Raw genomic sequence first — 14,376 nt, 5'->3', positions numbered from 1 at the left:
ACAGTGGAGCTCCATGCACGCCATGCCCACGGTGGCACTTTGAGTTTACTGAGTCTGGCTCTCAGCTGCCCCGCCCCCATTAGCCGGCAAGCACACTGCAGAGGGAGGCACCAGACGACAAGACGGAAAGGCACGAAGGAAATGGGAATCCTGACTCGTTAGTCTACAGAGGACAGGCTGCAGACCACACCGCACTGTGGGAGGGAGAATGAGGAAAGAGGCCCAAGCCACCGCGTGGCTCTGCCACCAAGTCCCGGGGACAACGCGAGATACAACTGAGAGAGAAACACGCCCCAATCTGCTATGTCCGCAACCAGTGAATAGCCCCCCAAAATACACCCATTGCATGAAAGGTTTTGTAGGTAGGCTTTTGGGGCTAAAACTGAACATGTGACACGTGTCTTGCCACTAGGAAATTTTCTTGATAGGGATTTACAGTTTTAAAAATTTCATATGAGGGGCTGGGGAGATAGCTCAGTCGGTAGAGTGCTTGCCTTGTAAGCACAAGGCCCTGGGTTCGATCCCCAGCACCCCCCAAAAAAATTTCATGAGGCAGAAATCACGGCGGAGACGACAGGAAAGACTATAGCCAGGAGAAACTCGGGAGGGAGGCTTTCTGTGTTATAAAATGACATGGAAACATGTGTTCCTACTTTTTTTCTGAGAGTGGAAACATACATGAAAAGTGTGTGAAGGCTGAATTTCAAAGTGAAATATTAAAGTTCACACTGGTACAGTGACGCAGAGAATAAGGAGATGATCAGCAGAGATTTCACAGTGAACCTGCCCTGACAGAGGAAACGGCGGGGATGGCACCGTGCCCTGAGGGTTCTGAGAAGCCAGACACTGAGCACCCCACACCCCCACCTCCCACGTCCCACAGGGAGATTCACCACCGCCAGCAACATCGTCATGCCACTTTTACTAAAGGAAAAGTATGGGGGTTCAGAGAGGTAAACTAACTTGCTCACGGTCACAAAGCATCTCAGAGAGAGAAAAAAATTTGAATCCAGGTCTCTCTGATGTAGAACATTATTCAAATTCATCATTGGCTTAATCAACCCTCACAAAGTCAAGGAAATAAGCAATAAGCATTATGCTGGGGTCTTGCAATCCAACCCAGGGGACCTTAGGGAATACATCATCTTATCCCTCCTGGATTAGGAGGCTTGGCTGAGCACCGCCAGAGTCAGGAAACGAAGTAGGAATGGCCCGTGTGGACCGTGGGGACTCGTGGCTCCAAGCAGTTCTCCAGGTTTCTGGCGGCGGCGTCTCCAGCCTGGTGGATTCCAGGAGCAGCCCCTTTGGGGTCCCCACTCTGCACACAGCCTGCTTTGACCACGTGCAGTGGTGAGTCTGGGTGGCCAGGCCTGCTGGCCTCCCGTGGACAGCAGATGTGGCCTCTGCCATCCAGGACCTGCCCGTGCAGCCCGTTCACTCCACGCCTGAGCGTGGGATCTCCGCCCAGCCCCTTCGTGGGTTCCCAGCACCGCGAGCCCCAATCAGAGAGGCTCTGGGTGACACGCCCCAGCTCTGTGCCGGTGCCAGCACACTCTGCTCCTCACGGGGTTTTCTTTGGGGTCCAACATCACCACCAAGTCCGCTTTTGCCCATCTGTGATCCTGTAACGTCTGCACAGCTCAGTGGCCAAGAGCAAGGTCAAATAGACCCCAACTCACCCCTTTCCGGCTTGGGCAGATCCCCGCCAGCTCCAAGGCCCAGTTATCTCACTTATAAAAGGAGGGAGAACCACCTCCAAGACCCAGGGGGATTCAGGGGGGCTATGCCAAGCCTACTACCGCAGCTGTCATTGGCCACGGCACCGAGCTTGACCAGAGGAGCGGCTGGGGGGAGACCCCTGCCGGTCCTGCTGGGCCCGCAGTGGTGAGAGCTCGGCCTGGTGACGCCCGGCGGGGCCCCCGAGACTTACTTCCGGCGACGGTGTGCCAGGAGGCCCCGTTGACGGTGCCCTCCTCCTTCTGGAAGTCCTCCGTGTGGCACACTCTCCTCCTGGCGTCGGTCATGAGGCGGTGTGTGGAGGCGTAGGAGTAGGCCAGCCAGCGGAACACGTGGTCGTCGGGTGTGGGGCTGTGCTCCTGGGTCTTCCACGGGGAGCGCACCATGTCATAGGGGTAGGCCACCACCAGCTCGCCCCCCTGCAGGTTGCCGCCCAGCACAAAGGGGATCTTCTCCATCCAGGCGATGACCGCTCTGGTCTCCACGGCCACCTGTGAGCACGGAAAACCCACCAGTAACATAAGACGGAGACTGCTTCACCCCTGGCTTCAGGACAGGGACCTGTTTTTTAAAAAAGCGGCCATTTCCTGTAATAATCTTAGCAACAGTTAGAATTTCAAAATCTATCCTGGGGAAACCTGGACTTGTGGAAATAGTGAATTAAGGAAAAAGAAAAAATGGGAAGCCGGGGAAGTGTCTGATTTCCATTGGTAGGAATATTCCAGTTAATATCAAAAAAGGCAGGGTGACATTCACTCCAACACCACTGAATCATTCGCGGGCAGCACGCTCACCCAGGCCCGCCAACGGCGCCAGAGACACAGAAGCCAGACCTAAACTCCAGCAGCCCCGAGCGTGGCCGCGCCCCAGCCCAGGGGTCTGCAGTCTCTCTCTGCAGAGGGCCAGAGAGTAAATATTTTAGACTTTGAGGATATCAGAGGTTCTGTCATGATTATTCAGCTGTGGCCTGCAGCAAAGAATCACAGACAAAAGGCAATGTGCACCCACACGACGCCATTTTCCACTCAGCCCCTGCTGAGGCCCGCCAACCTGCTCTGTCTGGGCGAGGTCAGCCTCAGGCCACTCCAGTGGCCAGGAGGTGCGGGCGATGCCTGGGTGACATCACGGGACACAATGGCGGCACCCAGACCGCAGAACACACCACAGAGAACCTGGTGGCTCACAATCCAGCCGTTACAGACAACGGACTCACAGGGAAACCCCACAGCTTAAGGAGACTCTCAAAGACTTACAAACCCATGAAACCCAGAGCTTCACGTGAACCTTGATTTAAGCCAGCTGAGGGGTTAGGTGGGATGAGAGGGTGAAGGAGGAAGAGACAGACCGAGAGAGGAGGATGGAGGAAGAGAGGAAGAAAGGGAGAGAGGGAGAAAGAATTCATTGGCCAGTAAAACAGGGGAAATGTGAGCACTGGCCAGTAAATATTAGTAATTTATTTGACATAATGGTAATCTATTATGGCACTTTATTTCTCATTATCATTTAGTTTATATAGGTATGGTAATATGGCTTTGAAAAAGAGTCCCTATTTTTTACAGATGGCTGTTGAAAAATTGATACATGATTGACACAATCCCTGGGACTCACTTCAGTCAGAGGGCAGAAGAGGACAGGGGTGAAGGTGTCGATGAGTCCTGAACTGCCAAGTGGCGAAGCTGGCGGGGCACCTGAGGGGTTTTACGACTCTCTCAGGGTGCATGCTGCATGAGTGTGTCGTCATTACTGCAGCACCGTGGACTGAACCCAGGCCTCGTGCACGCTAGGCTAGCACTGAGCTACGTTTCCAGCCTTTTTATTTTTAATTTTGAGACGGGACCCTGCTAAGTTGCTGAGGCTGGCCTTGACCTTGTGATCCTCCTGCCCCAACCTCCCAAGTCCCTGGGATCACAGGCTTGCAACACTGTACCAACTGTCACTATTAAAGTTGGAAAGTTTGATACGGTCAAATACTAAGTGAATCGAATATCTATGATGAAATACTCATCCCTATGAAGATGATTTCAGCAAGATAAAATTGATCATGACAAAGAATAAACATTGGCAATGATTTAACTGTGCGGGATAGAAAACTGACTAGGGATGGGGCGCCCTTGCTAGGTTGCATTAAGCTTTGATTTTGGATTTAAACACAGCAGGGGCCCTGGACTGGGGAATCACGGAACTTGGTAGTCATCAGTCCTGGTCTCTGCCGTGAACCCACTGCCAACCCAAGACCTGGAGCTCACCCACCTGCTGCATCCCACTCGGAGTGCACAGCCTCCTGATATGGCCCCCACTCTCTCTCTGCTTCATCCCATCTGGAAATATCTAAAGAGATGGTATTTGGTTTCATTTGCTTTTGATCTAAAGAAAAGGCGGGGACCAACCATGCCGACAGTTGTTTTTTGCACACTGTTTCCACTCAGCTCATGTTTCTAATACTCAGCCCTGAGGTTGACTAAAGCTGTGCTTCAGTCTTTTCCACTTCAGCATGAAGACCTCATTTATGTGTGTGTATGATGGTGGCATTAAGTAGTTTTCAATCCTTTGCTGTAATGATCAGTGTGCTTTGACCTCTCCTGCACTGTCTCCTGGACACACGTGCTGAGATTTCTCTTGCCTGTATCACAAGCAGTGGAATTATATGCAGCATCCCAGGATGTCCAAATTGTCCTGTTTTACAAGGTAATCAAGCTCGTTCCCGAAGTCGTGACACTCACCAACAAGGTATGATACCCACTGTCCCCATCCGGTCTGACATCTGGGTGTTGCTGGGCTTCTTATTTTTGCTGGTTGACAGAAGGGCAAGGTTCTCTCATCCATGCTTCCCTGTGCCCGTGAGATGGAACGCCTTTGTGCTCACCAGTCTCCCGTCTCCTCCTCTGTGAACTGCCTCCCGTCTTTTCTACTGAGTCGCTTACAGTTTCTTGTTACTCTTTATATATTTTTTAAAATTCTAGCTCTTTTCAGCTATACAATTTGCAAATAACATCTTCCAAGTTGCAGCTCATCCTTATGGTTCATTAAATCTTTGGATGAGTAGACTTTCTTATTTTGATGTAGTTGAATTTATTAATCTTTTATTTTATGATTATGGTTGTGTGCATCTTGCCTAAAATAGGCTTTCTCACCCTGAAAGCTAATCATGTGTATCCAAAGGTTTACTGAGACTTTACTGTGAATTATTGTCAAATTTTATCAAATGCTCATTTCTACAGACAAATCACTTCATATTTCTGTTCTTTATTATTTCATTAACTTGGATTTCATGTTATCTTAAATTAGTTAATTTTTGACCTTTCTTCTTTTGCAATAACTTAAAGGTACATGTTTCTCTAAAGCACTATTTTGTGCTGCACTCCACAAATTTTGATATGGAATGTTTTTGTTACCACTTTTCTTAATATGTTTTTAGTTACCAGGATGATTTTTTTTCCTCTGACCCATTATTTAGAAGATTTTTAAACTTTTTCTTAATACACAGTAATGTTTTCATTCACCTTATCATTGCCTCCCTGTTTAGGTGTAAGGTGGTGATATTGTTTGTCTAAGTTCTATTCTCTGAAATTCCTTGAGATTCCCTTCATAGCTCCATTCACCCTCAATTTTTGAAAATGTTCCCAGATTATTGAGAATATTCTCCAATTGTTGGTTGTGGAATTCTAATGGGTTCTTTACATCAAGCCTGTTGGTCTTGTTAACTAAATCTTACTATTATTGATTTCTTATCTCTAATCTGTCCATAATTGAGAGAGAATAGTGATGATGTGTAATTCCCCTGTATTTCCAGAGAATAAGCTTAGGAAACTAAATTCCAGGCTTAAAGCAAAGTTGGAACTCTGGGGAGCTTAGCCTGTTTGTGCTGAAGTAATGGGGCATCTCTATGGCCTCGGTGGGTGGGGTGATAGGGATGAGAGCTGGCAACCAAGTTCCAATTTTGATCCAAGAGTTCCCAAAATATAATGTCACTTGAATTCTCAAGTTTGCCAGGTCAAGATGTTTGTTGGAAAGAAAAAGCAAACCAACTGGGTTGGACTAGAAACCATGAGAAAGGATTCAGAAGACCCAGAGGCCAATCCCATCCCAGCATCAGTCTCCCTCAGTGGACTCTGCTTCCGGGGACCTGATCAGCACTGGGCTGTAGGCCGCTGAGTAAGATCGCATGCTGACCTTCCACCAGTAAGTGGCCCAGCGCACAGTGCTGCCTGGGCTGGGGCTTGAGGCGGCTCAGACAGCCGCTCCAGCATCTCCTGGACTAGCCTGCAGCATGCTGCCGAAACTGCAGCTTCCCCAAGGGGTAGATGCCATGTGCAGAGAAACGCTGCCCAGTGAGATTTCAGCAGAAATGTGTAGGGATTCTAGGAAGGCTTCCTACAGGAAACCAAGCTACCTGAGGTGGGGACCATTAAAAAAAAAAAAACAGTCAAAAACTTTCTCTCCTCTTCCTTCACAGCCATGACGGTCTCAGTACCAGCTGCCAACTTGGATTATGACCTTAAGAATAAAAGTCACATGCCACCGTGGTAGAGACAGAAGACAGATGGATGCTGGGTGCCTGATCGTGGGGTATCTATCTGGCCACCCCCGCCCTCTGCCTTCAGGGTCCTGTTATGTGCAAGAGCCTTGTAGTTGAACCTAACAGTAACTCAGGTACCTATCCATCAAAGCAGACCTGGAGAAGGATGCAGGAGATCCAAGAATAAGGGAAAGGAAGTGGGTTTGTGATGGGCGGACAGATCTGACTCCATGAGAATGTCATAGGCCAGACGCCAAAGGAAATGACTAAACAGACTCCATTTTGCTCTGAGACTCCATGCTATGTAGGAAATAAGCTTCTCCCATGGGAACACCCCACCTCTGTGCCCATCCTCAGTCACTTGGTGTGACATGTTTAATAATATATAATGGCAACTCCTATGTAAAGAAAAATTGCTCTCTTTTGATTCCTATTGTTCCTAAACAACGTACCATGTGAACAGTGATTGTGTGGATGTTAGTAACCATTCTTTAGTGTGTACCTAGGTAAGGGTCATTTTGACCCACTTCCCCCTCTATCAATGATCTCATGACGTTAATGTGTAATTTCGAATCATAGCAACAGACACTTATGATTAATGTGATTTTTGGTATAAGAACCCCTACAACCCTGTGGTCGGGGCTGTTCTCCCAATAGCCATTATTTTGGGCATTGTGTGAGACAGTCAGCCAGCCGGCTTAATAAAGACTCTCAAATCTGGACTTCTCAGTGGTGATGGGTCTGTTCTTCAGTTGCGCCCCATAACAGGTTACCACAGGGCACTCCGATGCACGGTGATTTCATGAGAACACATTTATGAAACAGGAACTAAGAAATCGGGAGATGAGATTTCTCACCCAATTTCATTTTTCTTTTCAAAGATGTGACACGTGATAAATCCAGAGGGACTTATTCAAATAAAATCGGAAGCATCGTCAAGCATTCACCATGCATAATGTCATAACGGCCAGGACCATGATAACAGCAACCAGCTGGTATGGTTTAGAAGGTGAGCTGTGTTTTGTGCAGCACTGTGTGGTTGGAAAGAAATACAATTAAGTGGTTTTTACGAGGAATCTCCCGAGTACGGATTCTGAGGTGGCGTTCCCCAGCACGCTCCCCTGCTTTTGGAGAGAGCATGGAGAATGCAGCTGGTAAATGCCAGGCCTCTGCCATGGCAGGGTGTCCTCTGGCCGCCCGCTGCTCAGCAGGTCAGGGATATTTTTACTCACTGTGGCATTTTCAGACAGAAACCACTCAGGAATGGCAATGTAGTGATTGGGAACTTTCCTGGGGACGCTCTGCCGATCCTCTGCCTCCCAGAGCAGTGTGTTTAAATCTGGGAAGTTGTTGTTGATGTCAATCCCGTCGTGGGTCCAGCGTCCGAGGGACCAGCCTCCCAGCTCTGAGCCCTGAGAGGAGATTCAGAATGTGACCCGAAGACCGCAGGAAACCCTGCAGCCCCTGCCATCGGAGACGCTCCCGGGTCTACCTCCACCCTCGACGCTCTCTGACCAAAAGACGGCATCTCAGGAGAATACTGAAAACCTGCTGCTGGCATTTGATAGGTGATGGTGGATAACAGCAAAATCTGCCCCCAGAGGGCACCCAGAGAACCATCCTGCCACCTGGAGGGGCCTGAGAGGATGAGACCCCTCCTCCAGCTCCTCCCCCTCTCCTACACAGCTCAGCAGAACCTCTGAGGGACCAAGAACCTAGGACTCCACCCTGCAGGCCCCCCAAGACTGGCACAGTGTGCGCTTGTTCTCCTGCCCTGCCCGCCATCCCCACTTCCCATGGAGCACAGCAAGCCCCCACCAACTGTCTGCACCGCTGGTCAAAACCAAAGCTCTGGGTCTAAAGTCTGCATTTGACAGGTGCCCTTGTTCATATGGCTGCCCACTTTATTCCCAGATACCGCGGTAAATCACTGTGGCCACGCGATGTAACGTCGTCATTCTAAGTAGAGCCAGCACATATTTACACACATGTATGTTTACATCTACCAATGACCTACGAAAATTCTGCATCGTAGTTAGGACATGAAGCCTAAATAACTTCTCAGAATAATAAAAACTCCTCTCCTTACGGGCTGCGGAGAGGACCAAGGTGATGAGCACGGTGAGCACCGGCTTCAGGGCACGGTCAACGCAAGGTGTCACTGTCTTCTGTCATTATCGTCCTATATATAAAGTCACCATGCTCACTCTGCCCAGTTTCTGAGCGTGTCCCTCTTACAGGGTCATCGTGGTTTGCATCCCCCATAAACCTGTGGCTTCTCAGCCTCAGCAGGAAGGCACCAATGAAAAGCCTCCCAAGGGGGGTTGCCCCTGAGCTGGTGGCCGCACCCTGAGCTGGCCCCTTACCCCCTCATAGGCCTTCTCATAGCCGTCAGGGTTGAGGGAGGGCGCGATGTGGATCCGGGTCTCCTCCACCAGGCGGACGATGCGCGCGTTCTGGGCCAGGTACTCCTGGCACAGGAACTGCAGCAGCAGCAGCAGCAGCTCGCGGCCCAGCACCTCGTTGCCGTGGGCGCCCGCGATGTAGTGGAACTCGGGCTCCCCTGCGGAGAGAGAGGCACAGCGGGCTGGTGAGCGCGGCCTAGGGCGCCCGTGCCGCCTCTGAACCATAGACCTTAGCAACCGAGCCCAGTCTGTTCTTTCCAACGTCCAAAATCATACGGGGACAACTTTTAAAGTCCCAAGTAGTCAGGGATGTAGGCAAAGACAGAAAAATCCCGGACGACCCAGCCACGGGCAGTCCTGTCCACCCTCACTAGGTTTGCGGTTTACAAGTCACAGCGACTGTATTATCCTTTAGGGAGGAAGTTGTTATCCTCAAAGGAACGTCCCATTGTCTTACAAGGACACAAAGGTGAAGGGACACAGCAGGAAAGAGCCCTGCTGGGCAGACCAGCACGGTACCACTGGCAAAGGGCTGAGCATCTTCTCTTTTAAAGCTCGGTTTCCAAAATATGAGGGGTGCTATGGTTTAGTTGTGTCTCCCCAAAATTCATGTTGGAACTAAGAGCCACATGATAGTATTCAGAGATGGGGCTGCAGCTGATTAGGGATTTGCACCCTTTAAAAGGGCCCGAGGGAATCAGCAAGGCCCTTTTCCCCTCAGGCTTCTGCCCTGAGAGGACATGGCAAGGAGGAGCCTTGAGAGAAACAGGCCCCCCCAGACACTGAATCTGTTGGCACCCTGATCTTGGTCGCCCAGCTTCCAGAACTGTGAGAAATAGAATTCTGTTGCTTGTACATGATCCAGTCTCTGGAATTTTGCAATAGCAGATGAATAGATGCAGACATGGGGCCATCTGTGCTGGGCAGAGCTGACACTTCTCCGTCCCTTATTGTCCTCACTGCTGCTGAGGATAATGTGATCTACCAGCAGAGCTGGCATCTACAGTTTAAAAGAAACCTCCTGAGATTCAGCTGAAGGCTAAGGTTGAGTGAATCCGACCATCTCTGCACCTGAATGTCAGTGGATTTCTAAGGAGCTTTCAGATTTACCAAAAAGGAGTCCAGAGAAGCCCACTCAACTTGCAGGGTCTCAGGATGGGGAGCAGCTGAATGGAAGTGGCTGGGGGCAGGAATGGTGAAAGAGAGGACCGACATATGAAGAGGGACCCTGTAACTTGAGCCACCAATGCGCAGCATTTTCTCCTGGAAGAGCAGACCCGCCACTTTCTCTGCTGTGAAAGGCCTCAGAGGAGAACAGGACTAGGCCTGGGCTCTAGGGAGCAAAGGAAGGGACGTCCAGCAGCCCATGTCACAGGACAGGAGGCTCACAGGCCTCCAATCTGTCCTCGAGGGGCAGTGTTCTCCCTGCTGCCTGAGGAGGCACGTGGATAAGGCCCACCGCCACCACCCCAGGGGCTCCTCACCGACTTCATGCTCTCCAGGGTGGTCGGAGATCTCCACAGCGTACAGCTTCAGGCCCTGGTGGCTTTTGCCGATGTTGTAGATCCTGGTGATGTTGGGGCACATTTCGTTCACGACCTTCATCAACTGAAAGACAAAGTCAATGGTTTTAAGTAACAATCGGGCAGAAGTCCCAATAGGACATCCAGCTCCTGCTCCCCAAACCGCCCTGGAGGATGCTCCTCCCCACATCCTGGCTGCTGCCTCTGCCCTCCTGATGCTGACACCCACCTTTCCTGCCAGCACCTGCCCTGGGGTCATCTCCTCTAAGGAGATGCTCCTGGCCATCGCCCACCCCAGCCCTGGACTCTGAGCACCCTTCACTGTGGTACCACCTTCTGCTGGGGTCTCAATGCTCATGTCCCCCAAATGCATATGTTGAGGCCACCAGAGCCACAGTGTCCAGAGGTGAAGCTGTTAGGGGTGATCAGGTCACAGGGAACAGACTAGTGACCGTGTAACTTTGGGGAGCTCGCTTGCTCCTCCTGCCATGTGGGGACACAGGGTGCGGCCATGCCTGTGAGCTACAGGGCGAAGCCTTGCAGACAGCAGCTCTGCCAGCGCCTTCCTCCAGACCTGCCGCCTCCCGCACGCAGGCAACAAATCCCTGTTGTTCAGCGGCAGCACACTTGTGGTATCTGCATTATGGCAAGCCTATGAGCAAAGATGTCTTCCCTGGCTGTGGCTGTCACCTCCTTGAATGGGGCTGTCTCCTCCCTCAATGGTGAATGTTACCTCCCTCAATTGTGTTTGTTGACTTCCTGGTTGTGGATGTCACCTCCCAGGATGTGGTGGTCACCTCTCTGGTTGTGACTGTCACCTCCCCGGCTGTGGCTATCACCTCCCTGGTTGTTCATCCCTTTTGTTACTGCCTCCTTGATTGTGGTTGTTACTCTTTCACTGTGATTTTTCTGCTTTTTTAATAAATATCCTTGGACATCAGTTGTCCACATAAATATCTCTTGAATACGATTTCTCATAATTTATGCACACCTGCGCCAGGCTGTGGGCACACTCCTTGCCCACCCTCCTGAGCTGGCTGAGAGCACCCCCTCCTGTGAGTGCTGAGTGAGAACATGTGACAGGTGTCCCCAGGTAAGGGTGCAAAGCAGTGGCAGCATGGAAGTGAGGTCCTGAAGTCCGTCTGCACTGCTTTCTGGATCATGCCTTCACAGTCAGCCAGTCAGACTGTCAGCCGCGGTCTTCAAGGATGACACAAGTGCCAGAGGAGTAACCAGGCCCTGCAGCCTCGGGAGCGAGTGAACCTTGTTGGGGAGGACAGAGACACCCTCTCCCTAGAGGCTGCATGGTCTCACGCCACTGAACGAGAGCCTACGGGTTAGCTCTGGAGTGGCTTTGATTTGCTGGGTTGGTTAAACCTGTTTACCATCCCCAAGGGCAAGAAGCCCTGATTTGAAGAACACTGTCCACTCACTTAATGCTTCTTGAGGAGCCCGCTCCCTGCCAGGCATCCGCCAGCCCCAGCACTCAAGGTGGAGGCTCGACTCTCCGTGGCACAACTCAGGACCCTGCGCTAACCGCAGGAAGGATGCTCAGGAGCTGCCAGAGCAGGAAGGAAGCTGTCCCAGCCAAGACGGTTGGCAGGCAGGCGCCATTAGGAAGGGCTCTACCTTTCTGAAAGACGAGTGAACTGCTGAGCAAGAACAGAGGAGAGGCATGGTGCCACGGACAGCAGGGGCCTGGGCACTTGAACGATCTTTCAAAAAATCCTCCATTGACAGTCCTTATACACTGTAAATAAACAATGCTGCAACTCTCGTGGTGGCTTGAAATCTGTTCAAACTGGAAGACGGATATTACAGGGTTTATGATGTGGGGCGGTTGCCGTGCTGTGTGCCTAGGCACCTCCTAACACAGCATTCTGCCACAACCAGGCAGAGCAGGTGGAGGAGCATTCCTGAGGGGCGGAGAGATATGTCATCACTGCCGTGACTTCTGTGACACCTGTGACTGGTGTTCCCTGGTTAGGAGTTCAGGGTCTAACTCTCTCACTGATCCTGGGGAAGTGTGCTCTACTCTGCGGTGACTCACTGTGTCACAATATTCGGTCGAGAGAAAGCCAATGACTAAAGACTTTTGTTTGCAAGACAGCTGAGGCAGAGCTGCCACACAGGTAGGAATGACATGCAAGGGAAGTGCATGAACATCCCAGGGCACCACACATAGGCGGCACCAAAAATGACTACAAGAAAGAGCAATCGCATCCCTGACAACGGAAGGAAGAGAGCAAGATTGTTATTTCATCATCAAGGTCGCCAGGCGAGGTAGAGAATGCAGAAGAGATTGCCCTCATTCTGAAGATAAGCAGACTGAGGCTCAGAGAGACACAGTTATCTGCCCTGAGTCACTGAGCTGGTATGGGTGGAGCCTGGGCTTTGTGTTCTTAGGGCTCTTTCTGCAGCCTGCCCACAAAGGTGCACAAAAGCAAAGATAACTTGCATATCCCTGCTGCCCATTTCACCTGGTGCACGCTGCGACCTCCTGAAGGACGGCCTCCTTTGAGGCCCGGCGTGCTAGTCTTTCTCGGCCACCACCCTAGATCTCAATGGGTCCTCAGCCTGCGAGCCACTGACTAGGGTCCAGATGGGTGACTAGCCTGCAGACACAGAGCCAGGCAGTTCAGCCCTGACTAGGCAACTGGGGCCAGTGTTTGGCACAGGCCTAGCTGCCCTTCAGTGGTACCTTCCTCCCCCATTCAATCAGCACAGCAGCAATATCTGCAGGTACTGGAGGTCATGACCTTGACCGTCTTCGCTCAGGATGTGCACTTTATGGCCTAAGTGAGGTTCAGTCCTCAGAACCTAAGTGATGGCCTAAGTGAGGTTCAGTCCTCAGAACCAGCCCTCCATGACCTTAGCCCTGCTGTAAATCTACTCCAGACACTTTCCCTCCAGGGGCACAGTGTCAGCTATTAACCGAACTTCAAGCCACTGTGTCACACCAGCAAAAGCAGCTTTCTCTCAGTACATGACACTGGAAGTCTTCTGTAAGAAGGCCTCCTACAGCTCTCTGCACAGTGAACGCTGGAGTACCAGAAAGCACTTCTTCCATGGCCGCCAGGGCCATGTACGGGGGTGGTCCACCCTGCTCCTCCCGGCAACACGACGGAAGTCCTCCATTCAACCGCTTCCTCCCGAAAAGGCCCAGATCCTCTTTTTCAGAACCTGGGCCTCTGTGGTACATGAGTGAGTCCTGATGAAGAGAGGGACTGGGGTTTTCATCAGAGTCCAGGGCACGCATCTCAGTAGGGTGAGGACATGGGTTCTCCAGGTCTAAAAAAAATCTAAGGTATCACAATGCCTTGTGGCCGCCAAAGCTCTACCTACCTGGAAGAAATTTCTTTCTTAGAATTTAATGGACTGGAGGGGAGAGTGAGTAGGGAAGGAAGGATTGAAAGGCCCCGAGGGAGGAGCAATGGAAGGCAGGTGGAGGAACATCACGTTAGCAGCAGGTTTGCAGGACCTCTTTGCTGGTGGAACCGTGTTCACAGTTTAGGCTCCCCTGCTTCCCTCCTCTCCTGGAGGAGATGGAACAAAGAACCTCTTTTCTATAAAGCCAATTTCTTAAAACGTATCAGATGAGTTCAGGAGCATTCAGGGTGGTATGGCTGTAGACTCTTGACACATCAGAAGGAAATTAGTCATGGAGATGGTAAGATCAAACACACAGTGAGACTTCCCATGGACTTTTCCACATTCATTAAAAGTCAGGAGATATCCAAAGGTTCCAGAGCAGGAAAGGTGCTAAGAAGCTGATGCAGTCCTCCTCAGACCTCACAGTAAGACTGCAATTACTGTTAGGTCAGAAGGAAGAGGCCAATGGTCCAATTGAACTGGCAAAGATATAACTATCTTCTGATCAAAACGATACGAATTCTGTGAACACAAGTTCAAACGTTGGATAGATATAGGGTGCTATAGTGTGAATGTGTATAGATCCCAAAATTCATAAACTGGAACCTAAGATCCAGTGAGATGGTATATAGGGATGGGGCCTTTAGGGGGTGTCCTAATGAATGGATTTGATATCCTTAGAAAGATCTGGAGGGAACTAGCTAGGCCCTTTCACCCTTCCACCTTCCACCACAGGAATATAGAGCAACAATATGCCATCTTGGAAGTGGACAATAGCATTTATCAGATACCAGGTCTGCTGATGCCTTGACCTTGAACTTCC

General features: G+C 50.8%; 1 protein-coding gene across 1 annotated transcript in view; it reads right to left on the bottom strand.

The window, feature by feature from the left end:
• The window catches only part of CPXM2 (carboxypeptidase X, M14 family member 2), a 110,226-nt gene that overhangs the window by 10,865 nt on the left and 84,985 nt on the right, over positions 1–14,376 (bottom strand). Inside the window, exons 8-11 of the mRNA XM_079138071.1 lie at positions 10,143–10,266; positions 8,620–8,816; positions 7,486–7,665; positions 1,931–2,228 (exon numbers count right to left, since the gene is read on the bottom strand). Coding sequence (XP_078994197.1) covers positions 1,931–2,228; positions 7,486–7,665; positions 8,620–8,816; positions 10,143–10,266 — 799 coding nt within the window. The remainder of the gene's footprint in view (positions 1–1,930; positions 2,229–7,485; positions 7,666–8,619; positions 8,817–10,142; positions 10,267–14,376) is intronic.

The sequence above is a fragment of the Sciurus vulgaris genome (genome assembly GCF_902686455.1).
Source record: "Sciurus vulgaris genome assembly, chromosome: 4".
NCBI classification, from domain to species: Eukaryota; Metazoa; Chordata; class Mammalia; order Rodentia; family Sciuridae; genus Sciurus; species Sciurus vulgaris.
This window is presented reverse-complemented; position numbering and strand designations above follow the sequence as displayed.